The 15669-nt window shown below is 56.6% G+C and overlaps 1 protein-coding gene across 4 annotated transcripts in view; it reads right to left on the reverse strand.

The window, feature by feature from the left end:
• The window catches only part of Zc3h3 (zinc finger CCCH-type containing 3), an 81888-nt gene that overhangs the window by 47689 nt on the left and 18530 nt on the right, over nt 1–15669 (reverse strand). For all 4 annotated transcript variants that reach the window (XM_048802278.1, XM_048802281.1, XM_048802280.1 and 1 more), the window contains exon 4: nt 2663–2816. In XM_048802278.1, the coding sequence (XP_048658235.1) occupies nt 2663–2816 (154 nt within the window). The remainder of the gene's footprint in view (nt 1–2662; nt 2817–15669) is intronic.

The raw sequence follows: 15669 nt of genomic DNA on the forward strand, positions 1-15669 counted from the left end.
AGGACTCTGAGGCCCCATCTGACTCCACACAGGTGCCCATGGCCACTGCACTTAACCACCTGCCATCCCCTCACAAGGGCAGAACAAGAAACTGAGGCTCCAGGTGGAAAGAGGCTTGCCCATGGTAACTCAGCCCATCGTGGGATGGCAGATTCCCCTTCCCTCTCGAGTGACCAAATCTGCAACACAGTGAGTGTCTGCCAGGGGTGAGCAGGGGCCACCCCACACTTGAGCTAGCACCTGGCCACTGGGCCACCCTGCCTCACTTCCCACCTGTGTCTACAGCCTGCCTCCCAGGGTGGGGGACCGAGCACGGGTAAGTAGAGTTCAGGTAGCCAGCCCTGCTTTCTTACCACTGCAGTAGCCTTTAGTCTGTGGTAGCCTGAGTCCCATCACTGGCCTAATCCCTCCCACTGCTCAGGGAGGGGCAGAGTAACTGCAGGGTCAAGGCCACAGTGAGGTGAACCTGCCAACCACATGCAGGTGGCCCTGGCTCTGATGGAGTGCAGGCAGTAGGAAGTCGGGCACCAGCTCAGCCACTGGACCCAGAGACAGGCTCTTTCTGCCACTTCAACAAGCCAGGCCCAGGCACATGCAGCCAACAGCAGGCCAGGCAGCTGGTTGACAGCCACACTGCTGAGCACGCAGCCACATCAGGGCATGATGACCTTGGGGAAAGAAGGCCCAGCCCACTGGCAACCCCTCTAGCTAGGCCTCCAGAGACCTGCATTCATCCTTCAGCTCAGCTCCCTTCCCCAACCCACCCCAGGCCCAGGGATCATAACCTCAAGGGTCCTGGATGTCTAACAAGGTGTTGGACAGAACCAGGGTGAGGCAGTCAGGAAAGAGACAAAGGGCCTCTTCACACACCCTCCCAGGGGAGGCTCCACCCTGCTTCCATGTGCAGGAAGGGCACTGGGGCCAGAAGCCCACAGTCAGGCTACTGGACAATGACTGAGGGACTTGAGCCATTCAAGGGCACGGTGCTCCCTGCCTCCTGCCCAGCCACACTCACAGCTGAGCCACTGCCTACTCTCTACCTTATGAGCTCAGTTCCGCAGAAGGTCTTGCAACTTACAGCTGACATGCATGGTGCAGGTGCACATGCAGCCCTTGGGCCGCACCAGCCACCTTCCTGCAGGACCTACTCACCCACTAGGGCCTGGTCTCAGGTCTCTGAGGAAGGTCACGTCAGGCCCCTGACCATGCATGCCCCTGGGAGAAGAGGGGCATCAGGCCAAACGCCAATCACAGGAGGGGAGGTTCTCAGGAGCTGAAAACCCATAAATCTGAACCTCATTCACGATGATCTGGAGCTCTTATTAAGTAAATTAATTTAAGTTAATTTAGCTCGATCATGACTCCCGATCACAGTGATTTAGTGAGGGGGAAATTGCATTAGGAAAGGCCATGCTCACCAGATAGAGAAACGGAAGAAAATTAGATCCACTTAGCAATGTGAATTAATATGGAAATAGCAGGTGTAAATTTAACCTTATCGAGAGAGTAAAAATTATCTTCATAAATTTGTAGAAATAGCCCCCAAGATGCATATAAATCTATTTAAAACAAAAATATTACAAAAAGTGCAGTAAAATTAATTTAAAATATACTTCCAGCTATTGCCTCCAGAAAAGTCAGCAGCAGGGCCAAACCTAGTGTTGCCAGAAGGGAGGCCAGTAGGCCTCAGACAGAAAACTGGGTGGGCTGGCCTGCCACAGGCCCCAGACCCAGACAGGGCTCTGTCCACACAGCCTGGTGTATCCCCCTGGGATTGGCCTCAGGCCTGGAATCCTCTGGAGAGCAGCAGGGGAAATGGCCAAGCAGCCACCATATAGAGGGTGGCAGGACCCTGCATGCATCACTTGGCCCAGTGGGCCTGCCCCACAGCATCTGGCCCCTCCATCCCCCCAGAGCTGGACTTGGCCACTGCCTGCTTCCCATCTCCCCACCACCCCTCCCCAGGCTGGAGGTGGGATGCTCCCACTGCAACAAAAGGAAGGGACTCTTGTGTCTTCCAGGGCCTGGCTTCTGGGGGCCCAGAAGTTGGGCCACCTCTATTAGTGGGTGGCAAGACCTCAACCAGAGGGAGGCCCCAAGAAGGCAGCACAGGCTCCTCTTTGGGGGCTGCCCGCCCCTGCCCCCACCCCCCCACAGCTTTTGGACACAGCAGCCGCAGCAGGTCAGCATGTGCTCCAGCTGGGGCGGGGCAAGGAGGAGCCACACAGAACTGCCCTCGACAATCGACACACTGGCAGCTTCCAGACAGGCTACTCAGGGCCTGGCCTCTCACCAGAAGTTTCTCTCTGAGAGATGACCAAGGGAAGACCATCATGGGGTCCCCAACTGTCTGGGCAGTGGCTGCTTCCATAGCACTGCACAGGAGGCCCCACCAGGTAACAGGCTTGCCAACAACAGGGGAGGGTGTGTGCACACGTGCACACGCACAAGCATAAGTGTCTTCGTGTGCGTGCAGTACACACAAGCTGGCCACATATCTGGTGCACAAATTGCTCAACAAACAGAAAAAACAGGCTGTTTGCCAGCCAACATGCTATACACCATGCAGCTCCCTGGGCGCACTCTGTTCCTGCACCCCTGGGACCCCACCTGCAGCCCTCAATGCCCAAACAGCCCAGGAGTCTGGGCCAGGTCCTCCTACCTGGATAGTGAGAGCCGCCTGGCTCGCCAGGAGGGTGAAGACAGGGTGAAGGGTGGGGCACTGAGAGGAGAAGCTGGCGTCTTCTTGACGATGCGGTAGCGAGTCTTGATCACCTTACTGGCGGGTGGAGTCCGCAAGGTGTGCATGCCAGCCACTACAGAGAAAAGTCAGGACACAGGTCAGCTTAGAGGAGGTCAGCAGGGGTCCTGGGGCCCAAGGCTGCCCTTGAGCTGGCCATCACATCTCCCACTGGCTCCAACCTGGTCCTACATGGCCCCATGGTCCCAGAGAGCCTGGCAGCCAAGGGTTCGGTGTGGCCTCCAGGAGAGTGGGGCACAGACTCCACATATCCTCACAGTCACAGTCACCTGACAGGCAGGGTGAGAATGCTGAGTGACCGACCGCCTAGCCTAGGGGAAAGCAGAGAAGCCCAGCAAGCCAGGTAACAGCCCACAGGGGGGCGTCTCAGGTGAGCATCCATACCGGGAACCCCCATCCCCCCCCCCAGGCTCCAAACTCCAGGGCTGGTACAGGAGGCTGGGGCAGATGGCGCTCCCGCATTGTGGCCCCACACGTGGGAGGGGCCCCAGAGAGCTCACCTGCTCTCCAGGCACCTTGCCACCACCAGCCCAGGCAGATTTATGTACTTAATCACTGTTTTCATAACATTCTGCAGGGCGATATCCACAACAGCTTTTTTCTTGCTGAATGTTTCAGGCAATTAGCAAGGATCTGTTTTGCCTGAGTTCCTTTCCACTTGATAGCCAGCAATTTCTCCATAGCTTCAAGGAACGAGTCTAATTGCCCGACTTTCATAATGTACAGCTCTAACTGCCCAGATAATTAAAGCTTACACGGCCACCTCTCATGGCTGTCCCTCCAGCCCTGGGCACATGGCCCCAAGCAGGAGCCCCTGCCTGGTCTGCCTGGGTGGCCTTGGCTTCCTTCTAGTCTGTGCCCAGCTTCCCCTTGCCCTGGGGACCCTCACCTGCCCCCCCTCCCTGCTCTATATGCAGAGCAGCAGCTGCTACAGTTCCTCTGACCCCTTGCCCAGAGCTCTGCACCAGCAAACCTCCCTCAGCCCAGACTCCTGAGGTGGCACCATGGCCATGCAGTCCTCAGGAAGAGCAGGGAGCAGATGAGCCCCGTGCCCAGTGTGCCCTCACCCATGCAGCCTGAAGTGCTATTGCCCCTCCTCGTCCAGATGTTGGCAAAAGCCCCTCAGGGTCCCCCCAACTTCTACTGGGGTTGTAACCTCTACCAAGGCCTCCACTAGCCCACATGCTGGTGGGTCAGGCAGAGGGCAAGGCCACCCAGAGGGCAAAGCCACCCAGAGAGCCTGCCCCAGTGGCACAAGGGGAGGGAGTGTAGGCTGCACATTCCCAGCCTGGATCAGGGGGATGGTGGGGCCAGGTGGCCTGAGAGTGGTGGATATGGGGCCACTTCTAGTCCCCAGGATTGAAGGCACAAGCTAGAGGCAGCCGCCCACTGAGGGGAGGCCACAGCGACAACTGGATGCAGCCAGTTCCTTATGCCTGCCACCACGCCCGGCAACAGAAGCCCTCCACCTCCCCTCTCTCTGTCTGTCCCCCTTGCTGTCTCTTCCCTTCCCTGCCTGCGCCTCCCGCCCCCCAAGCCTATGATGACAGTGACTCTGGGGTAGCAGGGGAAAAACAGGAACTTGGAATCCCCTGGTCCTCCCTGAGAGACCAAAGCCAATGAATCTTTAGCTCTGAGCTAAACGTGCTTGGTACATCAGGGACAGCCTGGTATATAGTGGGTGTCAATAAATAAATGTTTGTTGAATTGAATTTTCAAGGTCTTACAAGCAAGGAGAGACCAACAAAAATCAATAATAGCTAGTTCCAACTAAGAGCTCAAGAACATGAGATTCCTTAAGTTATCAATAACCCCAAGCCGACCTCAGCCCCCACGAGACCAGCCCCAGGCTCCCTGCTTCTATCTGAAAGAAGAGGGCAGCCTGGTCCAGCTCCTGCCTGTTTCTCTCTTTCCCCCACTCTCTTGTGTGGCATCTTGCCGGGGAGGGGGTACCCACCGGAACACAGCTTAGGGCTCCACCTGCCTGTTCCCCAACCCCAGGGTGCCCAGGTGTACAGGGAGGCATCAGGCCACCCACCTGCTGTTCTGCAGCCACCTCTGACTACATTCCATTCAGGCCTCCAAGGGCTGCCTACCTTACTGCTGGGACAGACCACAAAGCCAGGCACAGGCACACCCCTTGGTACCACATAGCCAGGCTCTAGCCCACTGGGGCCTGCGCTTCCCTCCTTTAGCCTGGGCCAGGGAGTCCCCAGACGTGGCCAGGCTCTGCTCCCAATCCCCAATGCACATCTTCACCTTATCCTGACCTCAGAGGTCAAAGTCCATTTTCTCCCCCTGGTCTGGCAGATACTACCTCCTCTAGGAAGCCCCTTGCCCCCACTACCCAGAGGACACCACTCTGAATTCCAGAAGCTCGTCCCCAGATGGAACAGACAGGAGCAGGCAGCACCTGGATGGCAGCAAGGAGCTGAGGCTCTGGCCTGCCCTACCTGCTGGGCCCACCATCAGGTCAGACGTCTTCACTAACTTCCTGCGCTGACTCACTAGAGCCCAATGACCCTGCCAAGAAAATACAAGTAACAAAGCTGACCCCCTTTTAGAAAGTGGCCTCTAGTCACTGGTCAGGGTTGGGAGGTGTGCTTCCCACAAATCCTCACCTCTCCTGTGGTCCTGGGGGGCAGGCCTCCCATCGGAGTGGGACACAGAAGGGAGGACACAACCCTCGCTGGCCCCACAGTGGAGCTACGTCCCCTACAGCCTGCCCAGCGGGGGACTTCGTCCTGCCCTTCCCAGATGGCAGTGTGAATGCACTCAGTGACCCTAGAGGACACAAGCTAAACAAATGGGCTGTGGGGTCGACCTGGGCCAGGCCCCAGAGACAGGCAGGAGCCAGGACTCCTAAGACTTTGCCTGGTACACACAGAGACTCCGGAAGCAGGCTGGGGCTGCCCCGTGGGCAGAAGGCAAAGCTGCAGGGCTGCTGGACAGCCCAGCTTGCAGACAGGAAGGGCCTCGCCCTCCTCCTCGAGGACACAGGCCGCCCACCCCTTGCTGGCTGAGGGTTTTGTGTAGATAATCATGTTATTTAGATAGGATGTTGGTTTAATTCCCTTCATTACAGACTCCCAGGGCTGTGATTTTTTTCTCTGCATGATGTATCCCCCACGGCACGCTTCACTCAAATCAAGCCCCTTGTGCCTTTATTGCCGCCAATGCCCGCTCCGCGTTATCAGGCCCACACACGCAGCCCTCTCCACCCGCCGTCCAGAGGTCACTTCTAATGACTAATCGATCTCATTAGCTTTCCTAATTAAAAACTTTACTACCGCAATGGAAGACAAACTACAGAAAAACTGCTGGCATCATATTTGAATGGGATATGAGCCCATCTATCAGAAGGCTCCAGCTCCTGCCCACAGCACTGCCCAACTACAGACTGCATCCTCCTCCTCTCCCCTACTCCCAGGAAGGGCTGGGGGCCCAAAGGGGTAGCCTGAGGCACCCCAAAAGCTAGTTGTACAGGAGTACTTCATTCTTGGAGAACAGACGGGGAGGGAGGCCACTGGGCCCAGAGAGGTGGGACTGCACTGGGTAACAGGAGGGGACAGGAGCCCAGCAGTCAGATTCTACCCCATCACCCACTGCTCACAGTCTGCATGCAGGTACACTAACCTGGCTTTCCCTCCTCAGGTGGCTCCATCACAGATGGCGGAGTCCTTCAGACCAAGGTCACACTCTTTTTTTTTTTAATTTGTCACATATGACAACAGAATGCATCACAACTCACATTACACATATATAACACAATTTTTCATATTTCTGGTTGTATACAAAGTAGAGTCACATCCTTCGTGCCTTCATGCATGTACTTATAACCATCTCATTCCACCATCGCATTCCACCATCGCATTCCACCGTCTTTCCTACTCCCATGCCCCCTCCCTTCCCCTTCTCCCCTTTGCCCTATCTAGAGTTCATTTAATCCTCCCACCCCCGCCCCCCGCAGCATATTACAAATCAGCATCCTTAAATCAGAGAAATCATTCAGCATTTGTTTTTTGGGGAGTGGCTAACTTCAATTAGCATTATATTCTCCAGCTTCATCCACTTACCTGCAAATGCCAGGACTTTATTCTCTTTTAATGCTGAATATTCCAGTGTGTGGTGTGTGTGTGTGTGTGTGTGTGTGTGTGTGTATACACACACACACACACACACACACACCATTTTCTTTATCCATTCATCTACTGAAGGGCATCTAGGCTGGAAGGCCACACTCTTAATCTGCTTTAGTGCAGATGAGAGTTGAGAAACAGTTCAGATTTTTATGAAACCGTAAAGGGAAATAACTAGCTAAAGAAAATGAGTTGCTAATTTCACAACTGGTTAATGAATAAGATGAACCTGGAACTACTACTTTGTGCAAAGAACCATTTGAGGCTGATGGTGAACCCAAGAGAGAAGAGGTTGCCCCCTCCTCCTCCACAAACCAGCCTAGGAGCTGAGGAAGCAGCACCAGCTGTATCAAGAAAGCACAACACAAGTTGGCGCTCAGGAAGAAGCTGCAGACCCAGCTTCCTGTCCAGCAACCCCTAGACCCCACTGACACCAGAGCCCCAGAAACAGGCAGGGGAGCAGGAGGCCTCTGTACTAAGGCGGCCCATAGGAAGACAGGAGGAGCTGTCCCCATTGCCCTGTTTTAGAAGCCCCTAGTCCCAGTTTGGGGATGAAAACAACTAGGAAATGGTCCCTGACTCACACCTGAGCACAGAATTTGCAGGGGTCAGCTACGAATCACCCATGCCAGTGGGCCAGGAAGATAGGGCCTCCAGGGAGAATATGACCTGCCCAAAGGGACCCTGGAAACCACATCAAGTTCCTAACAACAGGGGCCCTAGGGAGTAGGCCCATATGCAGGCAGAGTCGGCAGGGCAGGGGCAATCAGGTGCTAGCTTCTCAGGCCTCTGCAGTGTTGCCCAGGCTGAGGGCCTTTCCTGGGCTGAGGGCAGGCCACAGGGATAGCTGCTGGGCTCAGGCTTTCGGTCCGGTCAGGCTTCTGCCCCCAATCTGGTATGATTCAACTTTCTTTGTATGTTGCCTAATCTGCTTTTTATCGACAGCTACCCTGACACTTCTTCAATATCTCCAAACTGTCTATGTACCCTTCCCTGGCTGAAGACAGCCCTCAAAGGCTGTCACGGCTCAGCCCTTTAGAAGCCATATTGATTTCTGCTCTCCTGCTCCATACACCTTCCTCCCTCCTAGTCCACTTACATCTCAGCTGACAGCACCCTTTCCCTTGGCCTCTGATGTCCCCTTGAAGGGAGGGCCCTGGGGCCAACCCCACCTCAATCTCTGGCACAGCAGCCCTGAGCAGTCAGCATTACCAGCCACAGCAGCTTCCACACGCCCTAACTGCTTTTCCTGGCACCGGTAGTCCAAAGGGCCTTTCCTTCCCCCACCAGCACTGTCGTTTCTGACAAAATGCCAGCTGTGTGCCAGCCTAGGGCCTATCCTGGTACCCGTGCCCTGAGAGAGGTGACCTGAGCCTGAGGTGCGAGCAGTGAGCAGCAGCCACGGGCCCCATCCCTCCACTGGCACAGCTGGGTGGCAGAGGGCTGCTGAGTGCTTGATAGACAGGTAGGGTACGGAGAACCTGGAGGGAAGGCAGAGGTCCCAGGTCAAGCGCTCCCTAGCGGGCACATGCACCACCACCCACACCTCTCCTGTGCCAACCTCCCCTGTAAGGCCTCTTCCTCCATCTACCTCAGGCACCAGTTCTGCCACCCACAGCTCAGGTGGCCACACCTCCACACTCATAGCTGCAGGACTTAAGGCAGAAGCCTCCTCCCAGAACAGCCTTTAGTTGCCAATCAGTGTGGTTACAACAGACAGTGTTCCACAGCGCAGGGTACACCAAAAATGAGTGGCACCAGGAAGTGCACCTCCAGAGCAACTCTGAGCCTGGCTTCAAAGGGGCACGAGAGGCTGAGGTTTCCAGGCACAGGCCAGGATTATTGGAGAAGTGCAGGGCCTTAAGAAGTAGGGACAGTCCTAGACAGGAGTGCCCTGGCTCCTGCTGGCAGAAGCAGGGAGCAAAGCTGGGGGTGGCTAGGAGTTGGGAGGCTCCCCCCAACCTTGGCTGGTATGTGCTCACCCAGCACTCAGTAAGCACCTAGCTCAAAGGCTCAGTCTAAGGGACTATACTGTCCCTCCTTATTCAGGTTAAGAGAGTGCTGAAGGGCAAGGCTGGACAACAGTGGGAAGAGGGGCCCGGCAGCCTATCTGGGCCAGAATGTGCAAGATGCAGAGAACAGTAGGAGGGAGGAAAAACCTGAGCTCAGTGACTGCTGGATAGATTCTCAGAGGGCCCCGAGACCGCACAATGGGGCTCCCATCCCTTCAGGCCTCTAGTTTCACTCCATCCAAGTCCCACTTCCTGGGTGGGGGCAATAGAGGCCCTTTCTCCTTTGCTGCAGTCAAGAGGAACCCCAAGTTCCCCTAGGCTGCTGCAGACGGGCCGCACACTTCACACAGGCAAAGGCACGCAAAGCCCGCACGCTGGGGCCCTGCCTACAGAGCCAGTGCAGCACGCAGTGCCAGCAAGGTCTGTCAGGCAGCCTCCTCTCCAACAATTGCTGAATTGCACTCTTAGAAAAATGGCCACAAAATCTTAAACAGAAGGTGTGGCATACATTTCTGAGAGGCCTCTGCTCCAGAATTTAAAACCGTGACGTACATCTGAGCTGTCTGCAAAGGCTGCAGGCCTGGCGGGAGCACAGTGCCCATTACTGCAGCCAGAGTGGAGGCAGTGTCAGCAGGATTTCCTGTCCCTCACTGAGGGTGGCATAGGCAAAGTGCCTCTCCTGGGGTAGGAGAGGCTCTGCCCAGCACAGGCAGGGAGGTCCTACCCACAAGCCTGGGGTATCCCAGGCAGGGCAGCCCAATTCAGCACGTTATAGCCTATGTGTGGCCTGCTGGGATGGAGAGGACTGCCGGGGTCTGGAGCCACAACAAGATCCAGCCAAGGAGTGGAAGACGAAGTCGGCCAATTCCCTATCACAGTGTCTCACCCCCGCCCCAGAGTGAGGGCCACTCCACTGAGACATGTTTCAAAAGGCAGGGCTTCCAGAGGAGCCATCTGACGTGCACATTTGTGGGAGGAAGCCAAGAAGATAGCCGAATAACGTGAGCTCAAATACTCATGTCACAGTGGGGCCCCACACTCCATGTGGGACACCTAGGCCATCTGACCCCACCACTCCACCCATCCCAGGCTGCCACTGTGGTCCCTCCTGGCTCAGGCCTGCTTCTCCCCAGCCTGCTCCACCCACAGCAGACCCATAACAAAACGTGTCTGGAGTCACAGCCTGGAGCCTCCCACCCTCAGCCCTTAGTATCTGACTGTGGCTTTGCCACACAGCAGGCTTGCTCCTGCCCAAACCGCAAGTGCACACAAAGGACACATTGTGTGGGGTCATTTCCTACTTCCATGGCTCAGCTACCCACTTACCAGGAAGATTGACCAGCAGCTCCTGTAAAATGACAGGAGCAGGGCCACTCATGCCCTGCCTGAATCTCTCACTCCTGTAGCTGCCTCAGTTTTGTGCCAACCTGAGCCACGTCACCACGCTAGGACTAGGGCACTGTGCTCTGGGGCCAGCCAGAGGGAATAACAGTCCCAGGGACCCAGCCCTGAAGCCCCTGAGCTCACAGCCTAGGGGTGTGTCTGGGGGGTGAGGCGCCCATATGAGGCACCATCAGCCTGGTTCCTACAGACACCAGGCAAGGTGGTTTCTCAGCATCCCAGGTCCAGGGGAAGGAAGCCTGCTGGGTAGGCAGTTCAGGGCTTGGTGCATGCCTCAGCTCCCAAAGACAGATGGCAAAGAATGGCTGCAGACAGGCCCAGACAGAGGAGAAGAGAAGTGAAGAAGATGAGAGAGATGAAACGGAGAGCAGCAAGCAAGGGACAGGGAAGAGCCCTGTGCTTCTGGTCTTGGAGAGGCAGTGTAACCAACCCTACCATATGAACCCAGGTGATGTGAAGGTCAGACCCTTAGCCTGGACCCAGGCCTGCCCATGGGCTCCTGCCTTACCCTGCCCAATCCAGAATCCCAGCCTCTGCCTCCTCCTCCCAGCACCCAGCCAGACATCTGCAGCAGCCGTTCTCCTCCTGAAAGAGCATGGACCCCCGCAGGAGAATGCCCCACCCACCTTGCCTCTGGCCCTCCGTCTTGGCAGGTGGCCAGTAGCAGGGCCCTCAGGGTGCAGCAAGGGGAAGCAGTGATCGGTGGCGATGAGCACGGCACTGTGAGCTGATCATGCATGACACCCATTCCCTGCTGGTGGCCCAGGGGGCTGTGGAGGCCAGACAGCTCCTGGGGAAAGCAGAAGCAAAGTGGGCCCAGCAGGAGGCCTCCTCCAGGCCCCTCCACTGTTCTGTAGGGGAGGATGTGGCAGAGGGTTGTTTCTGCCTGGTTCTGGTCGGCTCAGATAGAACATCCCTGCCCTGAGAGGGGAGAGCCCTCCATCCCCCACACCCTCGCAGAACTCAACAGTGACAGCCACAAAGCAGAGCTGAGGGGCACACCAGCCTCTCAGTATACTAGGGGAAGCTGGCAAGGCCTTAGAGGTGAGGAACAGCCTGCCCATGATGCCAGTAAATAGGTCCAGATCGGGCCAGGCTAAGTGGGCACCTGTACAAACAGCCTTTGCAGGGGCCTCTCAAGGATATAAAAGGGCTCAACTCCCACAGTCCCCAGCCTGGAAACAATTGAAGCGGCACCCCACATCCTCCATGACAAACTCCACTGGTGCCCACAGAGCCCTACCTGCTTGCGCACAGGGGCACCGCCCACCCCAGGGCCTACCCATACTCAGTGTCTCAACTCCAGGCCACTTCCAGTCCAAGTTGCAGGTGCAGAGGGCACCAGGGGACATGGCTGCCTCCTGTTCTTGCCATGATAACTCAGCAGTATTCACCTAACAAAGACCCCTGCCCACCCTCCTTTGAGAATGGTCGTTCATGTGCTTCCAGGGTCCTGTCCATTTCTCTAAATGAGCCAGGATGGCAGCTAAGGCAGGGGCTGCTGGTGAGCACCCTGCCCCCACCCTGGCGCGGCAGGAGCTGCCAGGGACTGTGGTCTAACAAGCTTCAGATGTGGGATAACTGGAATCACAAAGTATGAATTTTTATGAGTCTAATAAATCACTCCACTTTTCTTGCACTTGATGTTTCCAGTGCTTCAAACCCGGGAACAGGCCTATTATAAGCAGAGGGCTGAGTACCTCACACCTAGTGATGGCCAAAGAAGGGCAGCTGGATCCCATTCTAAGCACCCTCAAATACCCTGATCCTGAATGCTGAGGCCACCAGAGGCCCCTTGGGCCAGCAGGTCACTTAGCAAGGCAGAGCAGACAGTGGGCTCATCAGCTGCTAGAACAACCCTACAAGATCCCACATGGGCAGAAAACTTGCCTCATGACCTGACCAGCACAGAGGGAAACGCTAGTCACACAGATGGCTGCAGGGCCAGGCCTCTTGCCTCCCAGTCAGAATCTATGTAAGATAGTGACTTGAATGTGCGTGTGCAGGTGCGCGCGCTCACCCCCTGACAGAGATGGCAGAAAGATCCAGGCCCTGAGCGGAGGAGTGGGTCTATCAAGTGTCATAACCCAGGCCCATCCAGGGAGCCTGGTTGGGGACTGAGAAGCTCCAGCCACTTGGGAGCACCCCAGGTGATGTGGGCAAGCGGCTGCCATAGGAAGGGAAAGCCCTGCACCCCCGCCCACAGCTGGCTGCTCACCAGCCTTCCTCGCAACACCATGGAAATGGGGATCCATCTTTGACAAATGCTTACAGGTTATCCAATCACAACAGCAGCCCAGACAGGGCCATAAGTCACCCTAAGCAGCTGTCCGCACGGCAGTCTGACGAGTCTGGGCAGCTCAGTGATGACAAATAACCGCTGCCAGTTGCCCTGTCCCCCTGTGTGGGATCCGTGTTCTCTGTTGTTCCACGCTACCTGGTGTTTAATGACAACACTGTCAGCCTGAGACACGGCGCCACCGAAGCCGCCACTGCTGCCTCGGACTGTCAGAGCCCTATTAGAGGGAAGATTGAGACCCTACTCTTCCTAAAGTCACTCGAGCAACACAAGCAGCTAGTTCCTGTAATTACTGTGCGCAAGCCATCGATCGCGCGCTGACACCTGACCCGCCTGTATGAAATGGGAGTAGTTTGCTGTGTGACAGTCACTATAGATTACAGAGGGTGGGTCTTCACTCGCCTTTAGCCATCGCTCTACCTGACCTCAAAAGCAGGGCAGGGGAGAAAGGAGGTGGCATTGCCCAACAGCACAGGGTCTCCCATGTGCTACGTGTCCTCCATCGCAAGGTGGGTCAGCAGAGCCTGTCAGACCAGGAAGGCGACACCTGAGGAGTCTTCCTGGCCTCTACAGACTGGAGTGAACAGTTCAGGGGCAGTTGAGGGGATTCTCAGAGGGTGACCACAGGCCAGGTGAGGGCCAGAGCAGGGCCCTGACAGGGTGTGAACCAGGCGTGAACCCTGCCTCACCTCCCCGCAGGCCTTCCTGAGAAAGGGGCCAGGCCAGCGTGAGCTCACTGGGCAAGTTCAGGGCCCCAGCTCTTCCTCCCTTCCCAGCAGCCCCGCCCAGCTCAGGGCCACACCCAGACTGCTCCCACACTGCTGGGCTGCCTGGATGGAGCGTAGCCTCCCCCCACCATCCTGTCTGATCTCAGATCCCAAGGAGCACCTGGGATAGGACACTTTTTCCCTGGGGCTGGGGGCCCAGGCTGGACCACTGTGGCCTCTTCACCCTGCCTGCTCTGACTCCTGCTCCCTCTCTAAATGTCTAGGCCCAGCTATGGCAGCACACGGGAAGAAAGGGCAACTTGCTCCTCAGCTTGGCATTTCTATCCCTATATACACCATGATCCCAACTCACACAGCTGGGCGCCCCCTCTTTTCCACAGGTTATGTCCCCAGGACCCTGGGCCCCCTATACTCATGAGCTGACCAGACTCCCAGACGTGTGTTGGTAACAGGGCAGCCCCAGAGGACAAGGCCTGCCAGGGCTCGCACAGCAGCTCAGGCCTAAGTGAAACTCAGGAAGAGCCCCTGGGGCCTCCTCAGACCTTAGAAGCAGCCCCTCAGCATAGATCTGCACCCCCTCGATCATAGAACTGCTGCAGGGGAGGCCCATCCACAGGGCTTCAGGCCTTTCAAAGTGAGCACCAGTGATTTAGGTGCCACAGGGGAGGTGGGACCCTGGGACCCAGTGTGCAGGAGACTGCCCAGGAATCCAAACCACTGAAGCCTCTAGGTGGTTCTTGGGTAGCCAGGCTAGGAACCAGCCTCAATTTGCCCCAGGAAGCACTGAGACTATTCCCCCCAACCCTGGCCATGAGCTGCACCTGACCCTTACATGGACAGTGCCAGGCTGGACTCTGAGGTTGAGGACAGACAACAGTCTGAATGGCCAGGTGTCCTGTGGCCCCAGCTTCAACGTGCAGTCCCACCTTGTAGCTCCCACAGAACAGGGCGTCCTGTGCGCCTCAGCTGGCCTTCTCCTGCATCTCTCCTCTGCTTCCCAGTCACAGCCCAGGGAAGACGCTTCTGAGAGAGCCTGGAGTCATTATCTACACAAAGCAGCTGCAGTCAGTGGGGAACTGTATGTTCCTTCGGAACCCCAGACAACCAAGACTTTCTTGATCACTCTTCAGTTTCCCTCTGGGCCACTCCTTGACTTTCTGGTGGCCAGAGGAGCAGGGCTACAGGGCAGCGAGGGGAGCCCCTGGAGTCAGGCAATGGGTGTTCTAGGCCCCATTCATCTGTGGGCCACACAGCCTGCCCTGTGGACAGCACCAGGAACACACCCACCATGGTGGCTGGAGATGGCAGGGTAAAGCCACACCCTTAGGACTGCCTCAGCTCATGTCACAGCTTCTAAAAGGCATTTATACACTTGATTTTGCTTTAGCATGCACACATGCACAAACAAAAACTGCCTACAGAGATGTAGCACTGAGCTAACAGCACAGCCCAGGGCCCTTGAGAAGATGGCAAGACCTTCTCTTACCCTAGCCCAACAAAGACCACGGGGAGACTGGGGCTCCCCCAGCCGGAAATAGAGCTTTGCTGGTATGCCAGCCCATTCAGGCAACACTGCCCTTGAAAGCAGGGCCATCCTCTTCTCTGGAGTCCCCCAGCCGCGGCAGCAGCAGTGCCTGCTCCTGGCTCCCAGGGATATCTTGGAAGAGATATCTGGGAGCAGAGAGGTTGCTAGAGCAGGGAGCAAGGGAGCCACACCAGGCCAGGCACAGAATGTCCCGGAGAGAAAGGGGCTTGGCACAGCACAGCCCAACCCAAGCCTACGAAAGCAAAGGATCTTCCTCCCTGCAAGGGCCTGGGCAGGAAGGAGTAAGGGAGAGAGGAGGCGAGGGGTGTGCTGGGCTGAGGAGGGTGTGGACACCAGGGCAGTCCACATTAGGTTAGGGTTAGGGCAAACAGCTGCAATGTCAGGCTGGAGACAGGTCCCCAAACAGGCCTCATCAGCTGCAGACCCCCTAACTCATCTGCCTGGCGTGAGAACCAGGGGCCCCAACCCCTCCCCACTCTGGGCAATGGTATTTCAGGTGCCACAGGGGTTGTGGCACAGCAGCCAGCCTGCAACATCCAAATGGGCACCAACAATCTGGCGGCCCACCTAACCTCACCCACTAGACTTGGTAGGAGGAACTTGACTGGGCTCCTAAGCTCAGGTATGGGGACAATACTGCTGTCCCCACTCACCTGGAAGACACAGAGGCTAGGTAGCCTCCTCCAGGGCCCAAGGAAGGGCCCAGCAATGACCACCTGCACCTCACATGCCCCACAGAGCCCTGATCCTATTGCAACCTTCTAGGCATGTAATGACAGAAAT

This window comes from Marmota marmota, unplaced genomic scaffold (assembly GCF_001458135.2).
Source record: "Marmota marmota marmota unplaced genomic scaffold, marMar, whole genome shotgun sequence".
Taxonomy (NCBI): domain Eukaryota; kingdom Metazoa; phylum Chordata; class Mammalia; order Rodentia; family Sciuridae; genus Marmota; species Marmota marmota.